The 21,370-nt window shown below is 46.3% G+C and overlaps 3 protein-coding genes across 5 annotated transcripts in view; 1 reads left to right on the top strand and 2 right to left on the bottom strand.

Moving 5' to 3' along the window:
• The window catches only part of LOC139051035 (b(0,+)-type amino acid transporter 1-like), a 228,778-nt gene that overhangs the window by 159,696 nt on the left and 47,712 nt on the right, over positions 1–21,370 (top strand). The window lies entirely within an intron of this gene.
• LOC139050539 (uncharacterized) lies at positions 2,652–6,955 on the bottom strand. The gene is made up of 3 exons (XM_070527052.1): positions 6,882–6,955; positions 3,517–4,173; positions 2,652–2,820 (listed from the first exon to the last, which is right to left on the bottom strand). Exons 1-2 carry the CDS (start codon positions 6,891–6,893, stop codon positions 3,547–3,549), a joined length of 639 nt encoding a protein of 212 aa, XP_070383153.1. The 5' UTR covers positions 6,894–6,955; the 3' UTR covers positions 2,652–2,820; positions 3,517–3,546.
• Positions 16,521–20,976, bottom strand: LOC139050609 (uncharacterized). Its single transcript, XM_070527189.1, has 3 exons — positions 20,910–20,976; positions 17,484–18,143; positions 16,521–16,691 (listed from the first exon to the last, which is right to left on the bottom strand). Exons 1-2 carry the CDS (start codon positions 20,919–20,921, stop codon positions 17,514–17,516), a joined length of 642 nt encoding a protein of 213 aa, XP_070383290.1. The 5' UTR covers positions 20,922–20,976; the 3' UTR covers positions 16,521–16,691; positions 17,484–17,513.

Here is a 21,370-nt window from a genome sequence, read left to right as displayed (position 1 = left end):
ACAATTAGAAACTGCTGGCATAAATCTGGCCTTTTCCCGCTGTGGGGTGAAAGCGAGCAAGGGGAACAACGCGACGATATGATTGACGCGGGGATTTTTTATAAGAGGTCTGTCGCCAGGTGGATGTTGACAGCAACACTTCGTTTGAAGACTGTGTGCAGGGTCAGGGGACGCGTTACCTGGGCTGAACTATTAGATCTGGAAATTGTTTCCAGTGTTCGTTCCGAAGAAGAGAGTGACGAGGAAGATGCAATGGCGGAGGCAGGTTCAAATACTGTACCTCTAGCCGAGGCTGCAGGATGCTTTGGAAAGTAGAGAGACTTCGTGTCTCAGCAACAATCTGTGGTACCAGAAGTGCACATAAACTTCTTGCTCTTTAAGAGTGCCAGTGCCAATGAAAATTACAGATATACTTTGTCAAAAATGAGATATACAGCAACGTAACTATTACGCACTTTACCTATAATGATGTGCAGAACTCCATAAAAATGCATTTCACACTTTCGACTCGTTGTCTGCTGTGCCCTATGCTGTTCCATATTCTAGTGAGTACTCAATTTAGTGAACATTCAGTTAAGTGAAATATTTTCCTGGGTGCCTTGAGGTTACCTCAAGTGGCAGTTCACTGTATAATGAGCGAAAGACGCACCGCGGTGACGAATTAACAACGCAACTGCTATAACTTCGCTGCGAAAAAAAAAACGACCATGGCGATGTTGCTGTAATGTTTGATTCGAAAGTAATTTTCGCTTTCCTGATCACAAGTATACATGCTTTTGTACCTCTCTTACGTCACGTCACACCGACCTGACCAAAAGCCTAACAAACGAACTAATAAGAATGTCTCATTTCCTATTCTAAGGGACAATCCGAAATAGCAGCGAGGCTCCCTTCCCGAAAACTTTGGCACTTTCGCCGGAAGGGGGAAGCATTACAGTCAATAGCAAGATATCACAGTCTATAGCAAGATTACAGTCAATAGCAAGATATAGCTCTGCGATGAAACTCCAATTCGAAATCAGCGCAATACAGAACGAGTGCTGCATAGCAGCTAGCTGTACTTTTTACCTGAGAGAAGCGTTTAAGTTTTCTATGAATACACCGGGCCATGCTTTGGCGCAGCGACAGAGAAAGCTACATGGGTATAAACGGCTCCCTGGCTGCTATTAGGCGTCTTACAACGCTGGTGTCATCCGCCGCTACAGGGTGTTGTGGGAGTCGCACTCCAATGAATCTTTCACTTACATAAACAACGGAGGCTGAAAAAGAGCTTGCTGGATTGGAAGCTCGCGTAGCTTCTTAGCAGGTCTTCTTCTTTCCCCTTCACCTTGGAAATAGAGACTTCTCGGGTGATTTTCGTTTACAGATTAAGTCATTTGGCTCTGTTCTTGTAATACTAGGCTACTTACAAAATAAAAGCTGGTTGCTCCCAGCGAAAATAGCGACTTCTTCACAGCCTGGATGAGTTGTCTCCAATAAAGCTTGCAAGGATGTTCGCAGTTCACAACTAAAACCAGTAATACAGAGATGTACGTACATGAGCGTCTGTCTAGTAAAACCCACCATGATTAACTCCTGGTAAGTGTGAGAGACGTGATTCGTCCGCACAAGATAAATAGGCTGTTTATTGGGCGGCTGCTAAGATGGCGCTTGAGAGGGGAGGAGGTGCATCTGTGCTGCGGTATGGCTTCACCTTCGGGTATTCATTTCCGCTCCAATATCTTTTCAACAAAAACAGGGCAAAAGCCCTGAGCGACAGAACTGAACCGCGAGCGGACTTCAGTTATGGGGGCGCTCTTTGAGAGATTAATGGTGCACATACAGTGACTTCACCTCTGCTGGTAATAAGCTATGGAAGCTCTCACTGCAGAAATTTTGTTTTATAACCTCTTTGGTCGCACTATACAATGTAGTCACACTCAGATAGTGCATGAGATGAGTCAGAAGGAGAACTGACAGTGTTTCTAGCTTGGCGTGTACTCTCTGGTCTGCTCAGACCGCTGTGCTCTCCATGGTGTGGTATGCACAAGGAGGTTGAGCATGCGCACAATTTCCCACCAGGAACGCTCCAGTTTCTTTTTTTTTCTTTTTTGCGCATCAAGCTTATGCCAGCAGTGCCACGAAAAAGGCCGCTCTGGCGCCACAGCATGTTGGACTGACTGAACGAAGCGCGAGGGTGCGTCTTCTTGGCTTCGCCGTTTTACTGCGTTAGCAGTAAAACGGCGAAGCAGTGTCAAACGGGGTTGGCAGTGCCAAAGTGTAAAGCAAGTCATGTGTGCGAAGTGCGACAAGCCGGTCACGTGTTAGAGATTAGATGAAAGAGCTTAGAAAACCCTATGTGTATAAGGCAACTGACGGTACATTCCAACCTGGCACATTCCAATTTCATGAAACCTTATTTCGTTTACACCATATATGGCAAACTGTGTACTATTGTCGAAAAGTAAGGACAATATAAAAAAAACAATTGCAAGACGTGTCATTTCATCAGGTAGGTATAGGGAACGTAGCGTTTTGTGCACCTACGTCGTGTGTTTGTTGGCGAACTTACAACCGTTCGCAATTGTCCGGCAGAAGAGTGCTCATAAACGGCTGCAACAAAATCGTGTGTGTGCGCCGGTTTACGATGAAGATGAAGAAGGCAAAACAGATTATTTCTGGTGCCGAGGAACGACGTCCTCGTCAATATATATTTACACAAGTCACGAACATCATTTGCACTGTTGAGGTCATTTCTTCGACTTAGATGGCAGGCGTAAGCTGCTGACGCTTTCCCCCCGAGGCCGATGCTGTACTGCCTTGGCTGGAAGATTCTTTGCTCTGAAAATGAATAGAAATAGGAATATTTAGCATCATTTCACGTAGACTGTTACGGTTGGCGCGAACAAAGCGCAAGAACTTGAAAGGTGCCTTGGGCACATTTCGTTACACCAAGATATAACTGAAAAGCATTTGTTTCTGTGGCATGCAAATCAGACGTGCAGAAGTTTTATTTATGTTCCGCTTCAGACTTTTCAAAATATTTCACAGAAAGCCGCGATTATTATATATCTGCTACATCGGCCGCAGCATAGAACTCCTTTTAATTTAAAGCATTCGAAACTGTAATTCTTATACTGTTCACGCCGATAATGACATCAATCAACGCGAGCAGTGATCACGTATATGTAATCGCAAGCGCACTGATACTGATTTTACGGCTCATGCTACTACTACCCTGCAAATGCTCAACGACCTACAGATCCTGCCCAATACGTGAGTGTCCATTTACGTTTTTGTGTAAGTTCTTTAGGCAAATAAACAATGGGCTCTACTGATGCACTTACATTTGAAAAGCCACCAGTAGTGTTGCAACTTTTTTTTATCAAGCTATCTATCATCTTGCCTAAAGAGCACAACCCGGTTGTCTCACACGTGAATCGCCGCTGTTATACAAAGGACCCACCAATTCACATTGAGCAAAGCATACGTTTATATAATTTTCTATTTTAAAGCTCTATGAAAGGAGTAACTCACCAGAATGTTGCATATAATAGAAGCTGACTCTTATTTGTGGTGCTTGATGAGCAAGGCCTTGCCGACCACACCGCTGCCACCGCCGTAGCCACCAGCGCCGTACCCACCGTAGCCGCCAGCGCCGTAACCACCGTAGCCACCAGCGCCGTAACCACCATAGCCGCCGTAGCCTCCACCGAGACCTCCGTATCCGCCTCCGAGACCTCCGACGCCGCCGCCGAGACCGACACCTCCAACGCCGGCGCCTCCGCCGGCACCTCCGCCGACGCCTCCGAGACCGGAGTGGGCCACGATGGCTCCGCCACGGCTGACCTGATTAACGTGGTGCACAGTGCGGACTAGGAACGCCGGTCCGGCCACGGACCTGCCGGCACCCGCCCGGCCACCGCTGAGCAGGACGACGCTGCTTCCGACACCGACGTTACCGCCGCCTCCGCCGAGGCCGCCGACACCCAGGCCTCCGAAACCAGCGCCGCCTCCGAGGCCTCCGCCGTAGCCTCCGCCGTAGCCACCGAGACCGCCTCCACCGTAGCCACCGAGACCACCGCCACCGACGTATCCACCACCCAAACCACCACCCAGACCACCACCTCCGCCGCCTCCGATAAATCCACCAAAGGCGCTGGCAACCAGGGCACTCAGTAGGACGGTGCACACCTGCGATGACATTGACGCACACACTTATCATTCTCTTATTTTCTTGATCTGCACACAATGTTAGGAATACTTTGTAATGATTCGTGGCCTACTTTGAGATATTCATTTACAGCATTTCATGCTGTCCAGCTTCCTGCTGCCTGAACGCTCGCTAATGTGTAAATGAATTCGCGTTTTCATGCATCGGCTGTGTTAGCTGCATGTTCCTATATTATTCCTGCTGTAAGCGCCAGAAAGAGTAATATTACAATCTTGTGGTCTGCGCTTCCTCCCATTGGTTTTTGCCCTGTTGATGGACCATAATGATTTCTAATAAATAAAGGTAAGGATTTTGCGAAGGAGCTTTGGGCTGAAAACACGTTCATGTGGCAGACGAAGAGCTCCGCAATACTCTCGAGAATCGGAAAGTTCGGAGAGAACCCAATCGCAAACACATACGAAGCTCTTAAATAATAAAGGTATTTATGGGGCTAATTCGGCGCGGTTAAGTAGACGTAATGTAGTTGCACCCGCTAACTACTTTTGGAGCCTGCAAATACAGATCAGACTGTCAGTCGGCCCGCATTTGTGCTGATCTCCGCCATCATGTAATAGTTACTCACGTATGCTGAACCACTCTGGGCAGTATACTACAAGACGAGCAGAGCTCGTATTCCCAAAATGCCCGTAAGCTAGCAATCTTCGCTAGAACAAATTGCAGTGAAACCTTTTGATGGATGCTAACATTAGGGAATGCGACTGACCAATGGCAAAGAGCGCTACGAAAGGCACTTTTTTTGTAAATCGGGCTCGGCTTCTCAAGGTGACAGCTCACACTACATTTTTCTTAGGCGGCCTTTGTCGGGCCGGGACGCAATAAAAGGCAAACGACCGACGAGATACTCAACGGCATATCTGTGCCGATGTACAGACCTCCACAGTAGTTCCTCTAGCTCTCGTCGTTTTTTAAGGCATCTCGAACAAGTAAGCTCACTGAAAATTACAATAATCGGCACCGTTACGCTGCATGAGCATTCGTTTAAAACTTCGCGAGTGCACTTTGCTCTGCTGATGGCTTCCTTTCCCTGCTGCCTGGTCTGCGCGTCCGGTGTAAAATCTTTGACTTCACGCTTAAACGTTTCCCGCACTTTATGCTTCACTCTGACTGTAAGCTACTCGTTCCGAACGCCGGTGTTGTTACGATCTTTTTGATCCCTGATGTTAGCACGTGCGGGAGAACAAGCATTTTACAACACAACCGAGCTCTGTCTGGTGTCGGAGCTGCGCGTTGTTCTTTTCTTGATTACACTGTGCTGTTAAAAACAATGTTTAGCGACCACAGGCTAATAAGGTTAACAACGCAATGTAATTTGTGAGAAGTCTACATGCGCTGGTTGTCGCTGAAGTAGTGTGAATAATAAAGATGTTAAACGGGACATTAAAAGCTTCCGAGCCCGCACCTATCACTATGCTCACGCGGTTTTCGCTAAAATCTGCCTTCCCGCAGTAGTTATTGTATTGGCTTTAGACAAAATGGTCTGAAAAAATGGCATGGCTAAAGCAGAGCTCATAACGTAAAGAAAACTTCATGCTCGCACAGATGCTTTGTTACCGTCCAAGAAATATCAATAACATGTTGGAGTATTGTGCATGAGTGGCTATTACGCGATTTCTTATTGATTACAAAATTATATGAAGCGATGACGTCAATTTGAACCGACCTTAGAAATTATTCCTGCGAGACAAATAATAGGTCGTATCGCGGCTCTTGACTCTCAGGGATCACTCCTTCCTTGATTCTGTGCTGCCTGGTTTATCAGTGGCTAATCTTGGCTGGCCTGCTGTACGAGTTTTACGAAAGCCGCTAATCAGTATTTAGGTCATGCGCTCCAGAAAGGAACCGTGGCTTTTGCTGACAGATTTGAATCCTTCCTTTATATCAAGGAGCTCCAATAGTGCTGTCACAGTAAAATCTCACTTTTTTTCTTTGTTCCCATATATTACTCATGTTTGGATGATTGTTTCCTGCAGAGAGGATGGGACGTAATAGTGCTCGGCCTCAAGAAATAAAAAATGACCATTACGAAAATTTGAAAAAAAAGAAACTTACGCAGTGGTTAGCTGGAGCTCCGCTACACCACTCAAACGGCCTGTGATGCCGTGCAAACAGCAATGATGTTGCTGTATATGTTAAGCACGTTGCCATACACAGCGCACTTTATACACAAGTTGGTGCTATCCCAATGTGGTTGTTTGCAAATTTCAAATTAGTTATAGGTGGTTGCACGGATTAATAAATGAATACGGCATTTGTGTACCTACTTGTGTGATTACAGCGCAGTATGTGCGTTCCTGGGTTTCCTGGTGTTGAAGCAATCCTGTGCAAGCATTAACTCAAAATACGGTTGAAGAAACTGGTGTGCTCACTTACTGTACTGCGTGCCCAATGCGCCGACGGCGTTTTAGGCGAAATGAAAGCGGGAGCACTTTACAATGTTCGCGTTTCGTATCCCAGCAGGGACTGCATTTCAGTCATGAACCGCTTTTCTATTAGGTCCGATGCTCGAAGCAGTAATAATTTATAGACGCGCCTCTAATGTTCACAACATTCGCGGATCCTATTCGCAACTCTTAGCGGTGGTAAAAGAATCTATCGCACGGATCCAGTCAAGAAAATTTCTGGACCGAACTTCGGGCATTCCGGTAGTGGCCCACCGGCAGATCCTTACCAGGGCGTTCATGGTGAAGACTGGCTGATACCTCAGAGCACAAGCGATCGGGAGACTTTGGAAGATGAGCGTGTTCTGGGCTCGGGCAGGCGGGCTTTTATACCCAGCCGACAACGCACCGCCCCGCGGTGCCTTTCTCCTTACCTCACAGGGGCAGGGCCCAAGGTGTGCCGCCATTCCGTGCAGGTGTACCCTCGCTTGAAGCGCGTAGCTTCCGACGTCCTCCCTTTCCATGTCGGACAGAGATGGGAGGGCGAGGGAAGACGTCCCGGCCGTGACAGTCCCAGCCCGAGCAACGCTTCCTCGATGCAGCAGTGCGAAAGCATAAGCAAACGGAGCGAGGCCCAATCCCCTCCTGCTTATCGCGATCTAGAATTCAAGTTAGACGACACGCCGCGAGGAGGAAGTGTAACGGTAACACCGCAGAAAATGAAGAACGGCAGCGCAAGAGCGTTCGGCCGTTGGTTTTGCCCGCCGCTCTCCGTCAGGCAACGGAAGAGCCAAGCGGTCAATTTCTCTTTCCGCGCTTCCGCCACGTTCGTAGCTCCCCTGGAACGCCGCCCGCCGCGCATTGTTTTTCATTGCGGGTTGGTCAAATCGCGTTCTGTATTCTAGCTTCGCCCCACACGTAATGTGGACTAACCCTTTCCCTGCCACTCCCCCCCACTCTCTACACCCCCCCCCCCCCGCAGAAGAAAGAAAGAAGGAAACGGTCGTCTCCCACCCCAGGGGTATTCATTTTTGGTTGTACCTATGTATCTCGACATCGTCGGCAGCATAAGCAGTTGACCCTCTCCTGCAGTCAAACAAAATACGACGCAGAATATACAACGCGTGTATTACGGGAAAGCCGGAAGCCTAGGTTCTTTGCCTCTGATATCACGTGCCGCGCGTATGCAGAGGCACCCCGTTCGGTTACCGTATTTACTCGTACAATTCGTATGCTCTATCCTCTTGTGAAGATGTTACAGGCAGCGGGCTTTACACGATTCGGTGTTACGGCTACTCACTCACGCGGGTGGCGCCTGCTGAAGCATAGTTAGCAATGTTATAACAGGTTCACCGAGCTTCCTAAGGGTTCAGTCATCTTCCAACAATTTTCAGACCCACCAAGTGCAGTATTGAAAAACGTAGTTTTGAGGTGCAGTGGGCCCGCGACGTCGCGGAGAGTCACCACCTCCCTGCCCGTCGTGGGCGGAGCCACCAACTTGATTGGGGAACCGAACGCAATCAAGTTCCTCAGGACACTCTAATAAAGTTGTTGTCACTGAAGTCAAATCAGGTTGAGTGGGCCTTGCAGGAAGGCACGTCGTAAGCAGTGTCTGTTGATTATGCACGAGTTGGCTGAACGTGTTCACTCCGAGCGCCGTGGACTGATGACAATCTTTCTTGAAGTTAACCAACCGTAATTGAACAGACCGAGCACACTTTTCGTTCTAGCTTGCTCAAGGATGAGTTGCAATATCGTGAAAGAAAAATGCTCCCATTCATATGACTGGCAGTAAGAAGGCACGAAGAAAACCCCATGCGGATGGCTCAAAAAGAATGCTGCGCAGCAGAGCGAAAATTCGCCCTGGTCTGGTGATCGAACGCGGGACCAATGGATTTCCCGGGGGATCACTGCGCCATACGAGTAAGCAGGCGCTCAGCAGATTACTAAAATGAGGCCGAATAATTGGACAACTCCAAACACACTGCCTAAAAATAAAGCAAATCGTAGGAAAACTCGGAAAGCTTTTCATTTCTACGTGATTTTCGCTATTGGCTGGCCGACTTCGCTAGTAATACTTTATGCCCAGCATAATGATTGGCTGGAATGTTTTCTTAAGCACAACTTTATAAATACACTATATCGCTCTACGATTACGCACGTTTTGTACATCAATTTTACGTTGTACAGAGGCCACGCCGGTATACTTATCGCGAACCTATCCATCATCATACAAAAGAACAATGAAATGTCATTACTTCCCAGAACATAAGATGTATGAGCCTATGAATCATTACGCACAAAAAAAGCGAGTGTATTTGTGCCCGAGTCTAAATATCTTGTGCGCTGAGATTTTTATGGTCAGCTTAACTCGGTTTTTGTACGATTTTTCTTAGTTTTTTGTCTCAACCGAAACCGGCACTTCTTTTTGCTTAGAAGAAAGGAGCCTTGGGAGTCGTTATTCCTGCGCAATAGTAAGGCTTCTAATACAGTTATGGGGAAAGATAAAACTATAAACAAAAGTTTGAAAATGATAAGGTCATTTGGTGTGCGTCTTTTCCCCCGGAAGTAAAAAAGCGGAAAGAGAAACGGTGTGCATTTACATTACGTGAAGCTACCATTGGTGTAAATATCTTATGTATAATTCACTTTCTGTGATTCATTTTTTGTTTTTGTTATCGAGAGCTGTGTTACGTCTTCAGAGTCCGTGCCTGTGAAAATCACCTCGACACATTTTAGTTGCCGCAGGACAAAGGATTTCTCCTCAGTGGAGCAAAACACGACAGAAATACGGACGCGTCACTTTTCACAGTCACCGACTATCAGCAAAACCTGGCTTTGAAAGCCCACTCCTACGCCTTGCCTCATCTTTTCACGCAAATTTTCGTTAAGTTGCGCAGCATAATCAGCCATTCATCTTCCAATGTGTCAACGTCCTCCTCTACTAATAGACTGGCGAGACTTCCTGGTATTCTGTGTTGGCAGGCCCCAGCTCAATGTCTATTGGCGTCAAAAAACGCCCGCCTTTCTTAAATTATTTTTCCCATATTAGTAGAAAGGAGAGACAAAAAGGTGTTGAGGTGTTAGGAAAAATCTCTCCAATATGTTTCCCCTAGATTGACGAAGGCATACCTTTATGAACTAAGTAAGCTTGGGTCGCTATTTGGGTGTCATTCAATCATGGCAAAATTGGGGGAAAATTGGTTACTGTAATCAAACGTGGCGTGTAGCCTAGTCTATTCCTTACGAAAGAATGCAAAGTGAATTCTATAGTTTTAACTAAACGCACTGCCATGACAGACGACTACGTACGTATTGGAATATGAATATAAAACCACGTTATCTCGCCCATCATCTTGGGTACGCCAACGTCTTTCAGAACTCTGCGCTTTGTTAAGTAAATCTATGAGGTGTAACTTGCCTTCCTTACTCGGTTGTCAGTTCGCTTGGAAGCCTTTAAACTATCGTTTTCCGATGCCGTTCTCTCTGACAGCAAAACCTCAGCTGATGAACTTATAGAGCGACACTTTACAAACTTATGTGTGTCTGAAACTTGTAGGCAGGGCGGAATCAATGTATGGCTGGCCCGTGGTCGCCCTTCTATATGTCTAGCTTCGCTTAGACACTCGAGGTCGGCTTAAGAGGAAGCTTTAGCTCGGGCCCAACTGCGACGCGGCCTATTCAAATCCACGTAAAAACGCAAAAACGTTTTTCTGAGATAACCCCTCGACCGATTTTAATAAAGTTTGTTGCATTTGAGGGAGAAAGTTAAATTCTAGTGACTGTTGCAAGCGGAATTCCGGTTTAGGGCTTGAATTTTGTTAAAAAGATTTTCAAAAATTCGGAAGCTTCAAAAAAATCGAAGCACGAAGTTTACAAATTAATACCTCTGCATCAAGAAAAGATATAGCGGTTCTTTGAACGTCATCCATTAGATCATTCAAAGCGGACAAACGTCATATGTCATTTTACGTCTTACGTGAATTTGTTACGTTTTTTACGAGGCTTTCGCCAAAGTTGTGATTACGTATTAATACATTTTTTTGAGATTCCTGTCTAAGATGTCGAATTTGTCCGCTTTAGATGTGGTATCAGATACAATTCACAGAATTGCAATATCATTTTTTTGCTGAGTTACAGAGTTGTAAACTTGATAGTGTCGTTTTCTGAAAATCTGCAATCTTTGCCAATTTTTAGTAACAAATTGACAACCTCAATCGGAAATTCGAAACCAACAGTAACTAGATTTTAAGTTTTTGTTTTAAATGCAACAAATCCCGTCAAATTTGGTGCAGTGGTTGCCGCAAAAAACGAATTCTCCTTTTTCGTGTATTTAGATAGGAGCGCCCGAGGCAAAGCTTCCTCTTAACCAAAGCAAAGGCGTAGGATAAATAGACAACGTAACCAACGCATCAAACTTTCGCAGAAACTGCTTCAAAAATATAGTGTGCTGAATGCACTCCCAAAAACATCTCCCCTTTTTGAACGACAAAATCTTGTATTGCCTGAGTCTTGGTAGCGTATTAAATTTAGACAGCCACTTATCTCTAACCTAATATAATATGCTGAGATGGTTATTATTTAAAATGTTACGGCCTTGTCGTAAACGGTGCCAACGCATTCTGACCTGAATCATCATACCTAGTGTCTTTTTTTCTTCTTTTCTTTTTTTTAGCATGCCTACATTATTTATGAATAACTTGAATGCTCCTAAATTTTGGAAGTTTTGTGATACGTTTACACATTTACCATAAAGCAATCATTAAAAGAAATGCTCACTTATTGTGTGTTAGCTTACCAGATTTTTTTCCACCATGCAATCCACTCCATTGAAGGTCCTATTTTTTTTTCAAGAGTATTAAGCACGCGAGTAATGTTATTTGGCGTGTGTGCGTTCTTTGTGTCACCTGTACTTAATTCAATCAGGCGTATCTTATCGAGCTGCTCTTAGCAAACCATAAACGACTGTAGCCTCGACAGCAAAGAATAAAGCAGAAGAAAACGCACCCCTCACTTAGCAGTAGGCGCCTGACTCGTTTAATCTCTATTCTGACAGACTCACATAACGCTTAATGCTTTGACCACTGGGCAGCAGACAAACTGATAGCCATCGCTGCATTGACAAGGCCGAATGACCACAGGGACTTACACAATATGCATACGGTTCTTATGTCGCAAACGATGCGTACAAACGCGATGTTTGTCTGCGCAGGGCTCATGTGTGCCACTGATTTGAGCCAGTGCCTTAGTACTTATCATTTCCTTGTTTTAATAGCCCTGCCAGTTGGAAGAGATAATTTTATCGTCAGGCCCAGCTGCATACCCTCGTCTCATATATACTTTTTTTTACTCGATGTCGGCTTCACGTGACCATAGTACAAAGAATCAAGTACTTCCCTGTACGCTGGCGCTCTGCAGCTAAGGTGGAGGTTTCGAGTTCGATTTTTATTTCAACAGTGACCGCATTCCCGCTGATGTGGTGTAGGCAACTCTCCACCGCCTAAATTATGGGCACGTTCAGACACTCCTGGTTGGGGACCTCGGAGCTCTTAGAAGCTCTCTTGCTTCTGGAACTTGAAAGTGCGTCGCGCAGTCAATAAGCCGATATATAAACCAAGTAAGCTTTGCATTCACCTGAATGCACCCCGAATACAACATACAGGTACCTGCTGTCACTTTCACGTATGTGTTTACATTTCAGTCGTGCGATGAGTGTATCTGCCTAACGGTGGGTTGTGTCAGTATGTGATAAAAGTGAATAGGCACATCTTATGCGCAGAGGATGAACGTTATCGTAGTTCCCGGGACATGTATTCTTGAAGTCGCCATCAAAATTCTTCGCACCCTAACTCGACCGCGCAGAAAAGGTCGTGCCCTCGAATCCCAAGCCATGCATTTCTGTAGAAGAGGCCGATTTTGGTTGATTCCTAGGCTTAAGTGAAGTATAGCAGCAGGCGCACTGTCGAGCTATGAAACTTGCGGAGCGCAGCCCTATACTACGTGGTGCAATACTGCATGTATGCCGCAAAACCCTATTTTAAACGCCCACACACACAAGAATGAATTAAGACATGTGGATGTAAACTGAGCTCTGAATAACATGTAGTCGTAAACCGATAAGGGCCAATAGCTAGGTGGAACTCTTAGGTTCACGCATAAGCTCGCCACAATGTCCCGGAACTTGGCAACATATCTTCGCCTGTAAAGCACGACACAGCTTTCTAATGGAACCAAATACTAAACGCATGAACTTTCGCCAAGCTTTTTTCTTCCCCAGAGCGGCCCAAATATGAAAAAGCACCTTGAAATGCGGGACATTACACACCCCTATAGCGGAACTCAAGGTTTTCCCGCCAAATTGAATTGAAGGAAATTTGGCCTAGGTTTGCAGTGGTAATCGCGAAAAATAACCGTACGATATGAACGGAAATATCGTTCCTAAAAAGCGTTAGCGATCTAACTTACCGTTGGTGTGCGAGCATAATGTATTCCCCATACTGCCCCATCCTGTGCAGCATATCCTAGAGTATGCCACAGCACCGAGCAAAACCGATACTCTCCGGCCAACTCCCCGATTCCTTCACTCTCAACATCTTCACGGTAGGCTACACTGACCAGCTCGGGTCCGCAGAAACAACGAAGGGGCATCCAACACGCATGTGATGTTGCCCGCACCATATGGGCATTGAAGAGCTCCACTTTACGAAGAACATGCCTCATTCTGTTACAAATAAAAGCATCTTTGTGTTTCTTTCATGAACAAATGCTCCGAAAGTGTACTTCGCTGCGAGCCTCCGTGCTACGTACCATGCATGAGGTTACACGCGTCAGTCAGCCAGTCAAGAACTATATTGAGGTCCTGAGGGGGTTTAAGCCGTTGGAGATCGCACGCGGGGAGCTCCTTGGGCCGAAGCCGTAGGTGACGCCCCCGTCGGGACGAGAACGTGGTGACGCTGCGCCAGTTCTTGGGCCCTCTGGACGGCGTGAAAGTTCACAATTGCGCTATGAAAGCATGACAGAGGAGTGCTCCCGGAGGTCGCGTCAGCATATGTTGAGGATTTCTTTTACGCATGCAGGTTCAAGCCCCTTCATAACGAGGAGGCCAAGGAAACGCGAATCCGGAGAGCACGACACGTAGAACACGTTTCACGAAATGCGCGGACATGAGCAAGGCAAGCTAGTGATTTAAGTATAGAGGGTACATAAAAAGGTGCTAGACCTAAAGGCGCCAACACGCAAGCTGGCTTGATATCTAATGCTCACATTCCAAAGAAATCCTTGACCTAAGAAACAACCAAACGAATGAACAGACAATTCATTTAGAACAAACGTACGGGACATTATGTCTTCTTTTGAAGCGTGCACATAATAATTTAAAGAAAAATGAAACTGGCCGAAATGATAATTTGTCAACTGAGGAGCCGAGTGTACATTTTCAACGATACACCTACAGTGCTTTACACATTATTAAGGTACCATGGCGGCCGTCAACCACTCAACTTTCTTGATTATTTCGTATATGCATAATGCTAGCACTGACATTGTTGGCCAGTGTCGCTCACAACCAAGGTGGTGCCCAATAAACCGCACACACGCCCAGTATCTTTGCCAAATTGCTCGAATGTCTATCCCAAAGCGTAAGAAGTCAACAAACAAAGAGGACAACACAGGGGAAATTACTTATACTTACCAATTGAAATAAAGAAATTATAAATTAAGGGAATTGAATGTGGATGAAGAAACAACTTGCCGCAGGTTGCGAATGATCCCACAACCTTCGCGACGGTTGTGGGACCGAAGGTTGTGGATGCGAAGATTGTGGGGTCGTTCCCCACGTGTGGCAAGTGCTTTTTTCATCCACTTTCAATTCCATTAATTTATAATTTGTTTATTTCAATTGGTAAGTACAAGTAATTTCCCTTGTGTTGTCCTTAGTGCCTTTGTTTGTTGGCTTCTGATATGGTTAATGAAAATCGGGCCCCTCGGGTAATCCCCTTTCTTCTTGTTCATATCCCAAAGCAACATTTGAGAAACATTATCGAAACGTCTTCCCTGAATATAAACAAAAGAAAGTAAAAAGTTACTAGGAACCAAAAAGAGCCCTAGCATGCCGCTGCGGGAGTACTTTCATTAAAACGCGACCAGCACAAAACAGCCCTCTTTATTCCACAGAACGCCTACATAAGACGAAATCTTTCAACTTAAATGCCACAAAAAGCAAAACAGCACACTAAGTCCCAAAATGATACCCACTGGGAGCAACAAATCCTAGGAGCAAACCTTCCTTCTTCGTATTATTTCATTGTTGCCAGCGCCATAGGCCAGCGTGCCAAGCGCTGGCCTATGAGTGTGAAGCTTTTGCAGAGCTCTTGTGGAAACTTTGCTCGAAAAAGTGCGCATATTGAAATAATGGCAAGCGACCATGCGCGTGTTGTTTGGCATGTACAAGTTGTGCGGTGCCATGGCGTGGATGCCGATGTTACGCGTTCATTGTCAATGCGTTTTGCGCGGTGGTAATTTGCTTCGAGCTCTTGCAGGCTTGTTGCCAAGGCTCTCGATCTGCTGTCCGTGATCCCACGAGGTATGTGTGCCCAGATTTAAGGACGCGCTTTCAAGCGGCTGTTTGTGCTGCTCGTTGTTTGTGGAAGTGGTGCGAGTGCTATTGTGCATGGGAATACTTAGTTCGAAGTCATGAATTAGTACTGCGTGTATTCCGAGGCCGGAGCGAACTTGACATAAAAACTGTGACAGCGCAGACACATGTCACCACAATGTATAAGGGACAGGACACCCTTTGTGACATACAGGACATACTTTGCGGTTGCATGTGTTTGCGCTGTAACAGTTTTTATGTCAAGTATGCACCAACTCGCAAAGAAAGAAGTTTTAATGAAGTGCCGGAGCGAAATTCGGGCGTTACAAAAAAAAAAGGTAATATGAAGACACTTGGGATGATATAATCCCACCGGGACTCATTTGTTCGCGAGTGTGGAACACATGCTTTGCCTCGTTTTTTTACGTTGTGTTTTATTCCGGAACTACCAAACGCTTTCACGATTATTCTAACGTTGTACCTCTTCGACATTCCGCTTTGAGTTGTAAAAGCTCTGCTTTAATTTCAGTGCCCAACTCCAAGGAATATGTTATATGTTCAAGGAACGCTTATATGTAAAAAAAAACTAAAAGTAAGTTTTTCGGACGTTCTGTACAAGCAATGTATTTGTTTACTACTTAACACCCTTTTTTTCTATCGTGGTCCCTGACGTTACTGTGAAATTTATCCCTGAGTTTACTGGTTACTGATGTTGTTTGTCCACACTGTGACGTTTCTTTTTTGTACAAATTGACGAAAGTGTCACTACAAGCCTAAGCAGGCACTTAAATGTCATTATTGGCCTCTTATGACGACTAATAAAAATCGGCCCCCTCCGTTAACCCCCTTTCTTCTCGTTTATTATTCGTCAGGCATTATACCAGTGACCACGTTACTAAGCAATAGCCATGTTCGACATGTTGCAATGAGGGAGAAAATAACAATCAATACTCATAACTGGATACGACAGCTGTAAGCATAGTTGCGTGTAACCGCACTTTCCGGGTCAGAGCTAGCACATAGTACCAGCCAGCCCGATCCAAGATGTACTTGCAGCACATTATTTCTGAAGGCATATTACGTTGAATGGTTTGTGTACAAACGAGACGGAATGAATTTCGTTAACTGCAAGTTGTTTACTGTTGATGAAAAAGCAAAGAGAATGAGCGAAAATCATGACTAGACGAGCTATTTTATCGAGTCGAATCAGGGAGTGATGTATTGTTGGGAAACTTGCAACCATTTGCAGATGTCTGGATGAGTGCCGAAACAATGCCGGCCACAATGTCATGTGTGACATGCAGGTTTATGTTGAAGATGAAGGAGGCGAAACAAATTATTTTGGGTGATGAGGCAGGACGCTCTCGTCAACATGTATTTACACAAGTCACGAACATAATTTGCACTGTTGAGGTCGTCCTTTGGACTTGGAGAACTGGTGTGCGCTGTCACCGCTTTCCCCTAGAGGTCGACGGCGTATACGGCTTTCGGTGGAAGTTTCTTCACTCTGTAAAGGAAGGGAAATATGTTTGCACATAAGTATCATAATTTGACGCAAATACACTGAAGTGGTTCGCATGCATACGCCGCAAGAATTTCTGAGGTGCCTCACGGTGTTTCTTTACGATATAACCGAAAAGCGCACGTCTCTGTGGAGCACTTGATTGTACCTCAAACCATGTACTCGCAGTAAATTCTGTTTGGTTACTTGGTTAAATATATGAAATTATAGGCGTGCGGCAGCCAACAAAGTGCACATCACTGAAATTGAAATCAGACGTGCTAAAAATGTGATCGACATTTTGCTCCACATGTGCAGGTATTAACGTACGCCACAAATAGCCGTGATTCATATGCAGTGAATACAGCATAAACGTGCGGATACTTTATTTTTTATAATATTTACCACAAAAACGATCGTCTTCGTAATGAGCAGTGATCGCGTCTTTAAATTGGCAAGCGTCACTAATATGACAGTGCGACTCATGTGACGGCTCCAGTTCATCTGCAAAACTACCAGCAAAGAGCTACTCAATGCGTTAGCGTCCGGCTTAGTTCTTGGCGAAATTATTTGAGCAAATTGAAAAGTACTACCTCTCTATTTACATATACAAATCTAAACAGTTCAAGCAATTTTTTTTTCACGCTGTTGTCTTGACTCAAGATCACGACGTGCTTACCATTACTCGCGAAGTAAGTTTAGAAGAATCACGCTGTCTCGCGCTTGACCCGACATAGCATGCTGTCCGAAGTGTACATTCCGAAAATTTTGACATTGGAAGCAACATTAGTGACCTACCAGATTGTTGAACACATTAGAAGGGGATGCCTATTTGTGGTGCTTGACGACCAAGACCTTGCCGACGACACCGCTGCCGCCGCCATATCCACCAGCGCCGTACCCACCATAGCCTCCGGCGCCGTAGCCCCCGTAACCACCATAGCCACCAGCACCGTAGCCACCATATCCACCGTAGGTGACGCCACCTCCATAACCTCCGAGGCCACCCCCGAGCCCTCCAACGCCACCGCCGAGACCAACGCCTCCAACGCCGGCGCCTCCGCCGACGCCTCCGAGACCAGAGTGGGCTACGATGGCTCCGCCGCCGTGAACTTGGTTGACGTGGTGCACAGTGCGGACCAGGAACGCCGGTCCAGCCACAGACTTTCCGGCACCAGCCCGGCCACCGCTGAGCAGGACGACGCTGCTTCCGACACCGACGGCACCGCCGCCTCCGCCGAGGCCACCGGCACCCAGACCCCCGAAACCAACGCCGCCTCCGAGACCTCCGCCGTAGCCTCCGCTGTAGCCTCCGCCATAGCCGCCGCCGTAGCCTCCGAGACCACCTCCACCAACGTATCCACCACCCAGACCGCCGCCCAGACCACCGCCGCCGCCGCCTCCGATGAAACCTCCGAAGGCGCTGGCAACCAGGGCACTTAGTAGGACGCTGCTGACCTGCGACGATTTGGAAGCACAGAACGCTGATTCGATCATTTTGTCTCTGTACGCCACATACTGTTAGGAATGTCTTCTGAGGATGGGGCTACTTTGGGGAGAAGCATTTACGGCTGGTCTTATGCTGTCTTGATATTTTTATTGACACTAGCTAATATAGAATCAAATTGTCTTTATTCAATACAACTAGTGTACTAGCTAGGCTTTTCACTGTTATTTCTGCTCTACGACATAACGAAATGAGAAACATTTCTTACAAATTCTGGTTATTAGATTAGGTGGCACCCGTTGCCATCACTCTGTTTAGATTTAAGGGTATTATCTAGGTCAACACTGTTATTGGCGTTTTTACGCGGCATGTCCTGGATTCTTGGTGCTAACTAAATAAAATAAACAATTTCACGAAGAAACTGTGGGCAGCATGCAGAATCACCTGGCAGGTAAAAACTTCTGTAATGCATTATGAACCACAAAGCGGGCAGAGTTGGACTGTGGGACAATCCGGTCGTACACGCACACGAAACGCGCATACATGAATTTCTTTGAAGTTATCGGGGCATGGCATAGAAGACGCCATGTAAATTCGCTGGCTAAGGTATTTGTCCATCGCTACACATTAACGCAGATCATTGCAAACCTGCGATATTTACTTGTCTAAGCTGGACACGACTGGATAGAAAAAACACTAGGGCACGTATTCAGAAAGGTTATTAAGCAAGAAGTATTCGCAAGGGCACATCGTATCCAATCCCGATTATGGACATCATATCAGCAAAAGCCTCTTATCTAAATTATCCCCAATTTCTCCATGTCGCTGCTTAATACAGCAATCTCTTTGTTTCGCCCGCCGCTCTTGCGCTAGAGCAGAATGAAATACAGATGTGCGGAGAACCACCCAATGGTGTATCTATGCCGCTGCGCACAGCTCTAGATCAGTTGCTCTGCTTTTGATACCGTTTTAGGCAGATACGATGGCGTGAGTTTTGTGCCAGTTCACGTAATAGGCAGCTTCGCAATGCAAGAGCAGTAGTTTGGAAGAGCAGTAGTTTTGTACAGGTACAGTGTGATATTAGCGCCTTCATGCTCAGTTTGTTCCCCGCACTCTATGCGTCGCTATGAGTGTGCGCCTTCTGTACACTCGCGTGGTTATCGTGGTTTCGATCATTGCTCTGAACACACGAACAAGGACAAGGACTGAACAACACAAGAGAGCCCTGCCTGCTTCGCGATTCTACAATTTCTCGTTGACATTCTTTTCTATATTTGACCGTGCAGTTGCAAGCGATAATACTTATCACAAGCTCATCACTACAGATTCGTTGTCGAACCTAATTGGAGGCCTCTGCACGCGTGTACTATTGCCTAAAGTGACAGAGTATTAAGGCTGCTAAAGGAAACACCAAAATATTGTGCAGCTCATGTTTAAACACTGACGTGGGTTTCGCGGAATTATGTCTTCTAGTAAAAGTTGTTGAGGAATGGGCGCGGTAAAGCCAAACTCGGGAGTTGGTGACAAATACAGATCTGCACAGAAGCTTGCGTTACGCCACGACAATCAACGAAATGTGGAATTTTTCTTCAATAGTGGACAATAGCAGATTACTCGCTGAACGGCGATTACGTTGATTAGTAGCGTACTCATCAATAACGTTTATGTAAGGCTTAATAGGTCCCATTGAAAGCATTCAAGCCAACGGAAAGATATTTTCGTGTTATTGTGATGCCTTATTGATAAGCATGGCATCTTGTGACTGCTGATACACGAGTTTTATCAAAGTCACCATTGAGCAATTATGCTATAGTGGACCAGAATATTAGCGTCGTTTTTCTCACATGTGCTTCAACGCTTCCTTTGTCGTAAAAACCTGCAAGAATCTTGTCACTGGCAATTCTGTGTTGTTGTTGTTTTTTTTTGGTGCCCATATATGACTGACCTCCCAACGATTGCTTTCTGCAAGGGGCGTTACCTCCCTCCTACGGAGTGAAGCAGGTAACGTCAGATGGCCTCATATTTAGAATACATTTTTTGGAAATTCAAGAACTACATTTCTGGTCGCAGTGGCAAATATGCCGCCGGTTCCCACAAGCGCCAAAACACGCCAGGGGTGCGCCACAAAATTCCAACGACATGCCAATCGCACTGTATTGCAACTACATTGCAATACGCCGCGCAATTTATACTCAAGTTGGAGCTATCCCAACTACGCCGTTTCTAATGTTGAAATTAGGTACGTGCGGCCACAATGATTATAAAATAAACACGGCGTCCGTGATCCTAACTGTGCTATTGCAGTGTGGTACGCATGTTGCTGGGTGATTTGGTTTTTCAGCATTCTGGCGTAGGCATTAGATGGAAAAGAAGGTTCCAGAAACGGGTGCACACTTTCTGCACGGCGTAAACAACGGCCGACAACGTCATATGTTGAACTGAGAGCGCCAGCAGTTTACAATCATTGCGTTTCGGATACCTGCAGCGACAGTGTTTCCGTGTCAGGCTCCCGCCATCGTTCTACATTCTAGGACTTGATACGGCATTCATATTCGAGCTTACAGAAGCGCCTCAAAGGTGCCCGAGACCCACCCGGCGAACTGGCGACTCCTATTGGCACTAAAATAAGATAGCGCAAAAAAGATACTCCACTTTCCGGCTGACGTTTTCCAGTGAATAAACTTCTCCTTCTACCGCAACCAATGAAATCGGGAAGCTTTCAAAACTGAACGCGTGCTTCCGGGCGTTCCTGGAGCGGCACAACGGCAGATCCTTACCAGGGCGTTCATGGTGTAGACTGGCGGATAGCTCAGAGCACAAGCGATCGAGAGGCTTCGGAAGATGTGTGTCTTCTGCGCACAGGCAGACGGGCTTTTATACCCAACCGACACGACACGCCCTCCCCCCCCCCCCCTCCACCCCCTCGTGGTGCCCTTCGGCCTACGTCACAGGCGGAGGGCCTAAGGTGTGCCGCCAGTCCGCGTGGACAAGCCCTCACCAGGAGCGCACGGCTTCCGACGTCCTCCCTTTCCGTTTCGGACCGAGATCGTAAGGAGAGGAGAACCGTCCCCCTACGCCGCTACTTTCCCAGGGCAACGCTTCCTCAATGCAGAAACGCGAAAGCATAAGCAAACGGAACGCGACGCGCGCACAATCTCCTCCCGCTTATCTCGATCTAGAATTCGAGTTATACGGAGGGCCGCGAGGGGCAAGTATTACGGTAACACCGCAGAAAGCC

This window comes from Dermacentor albipictus, chromosome 10, assembly GCF_038994185.2.
Source record: "Dermacentor albipictus isolate Rhodes 1998 colony chromosome 10, USDA_Dalb.pri_finalv2, whole genome shotgun sequence".
NCBI classification, from domain to species: domain Eukaryota; kingdom Metazoa; phylum Arthropoda; class Arachnida; order Ixodida; family Ixodidae; genus Dermacentor; species Dermacentor albipictus.
Note: the sequence above shows the minus strand (reverse complement) of the source record. Positions and strands in the feature narration are given on the sequence as shown.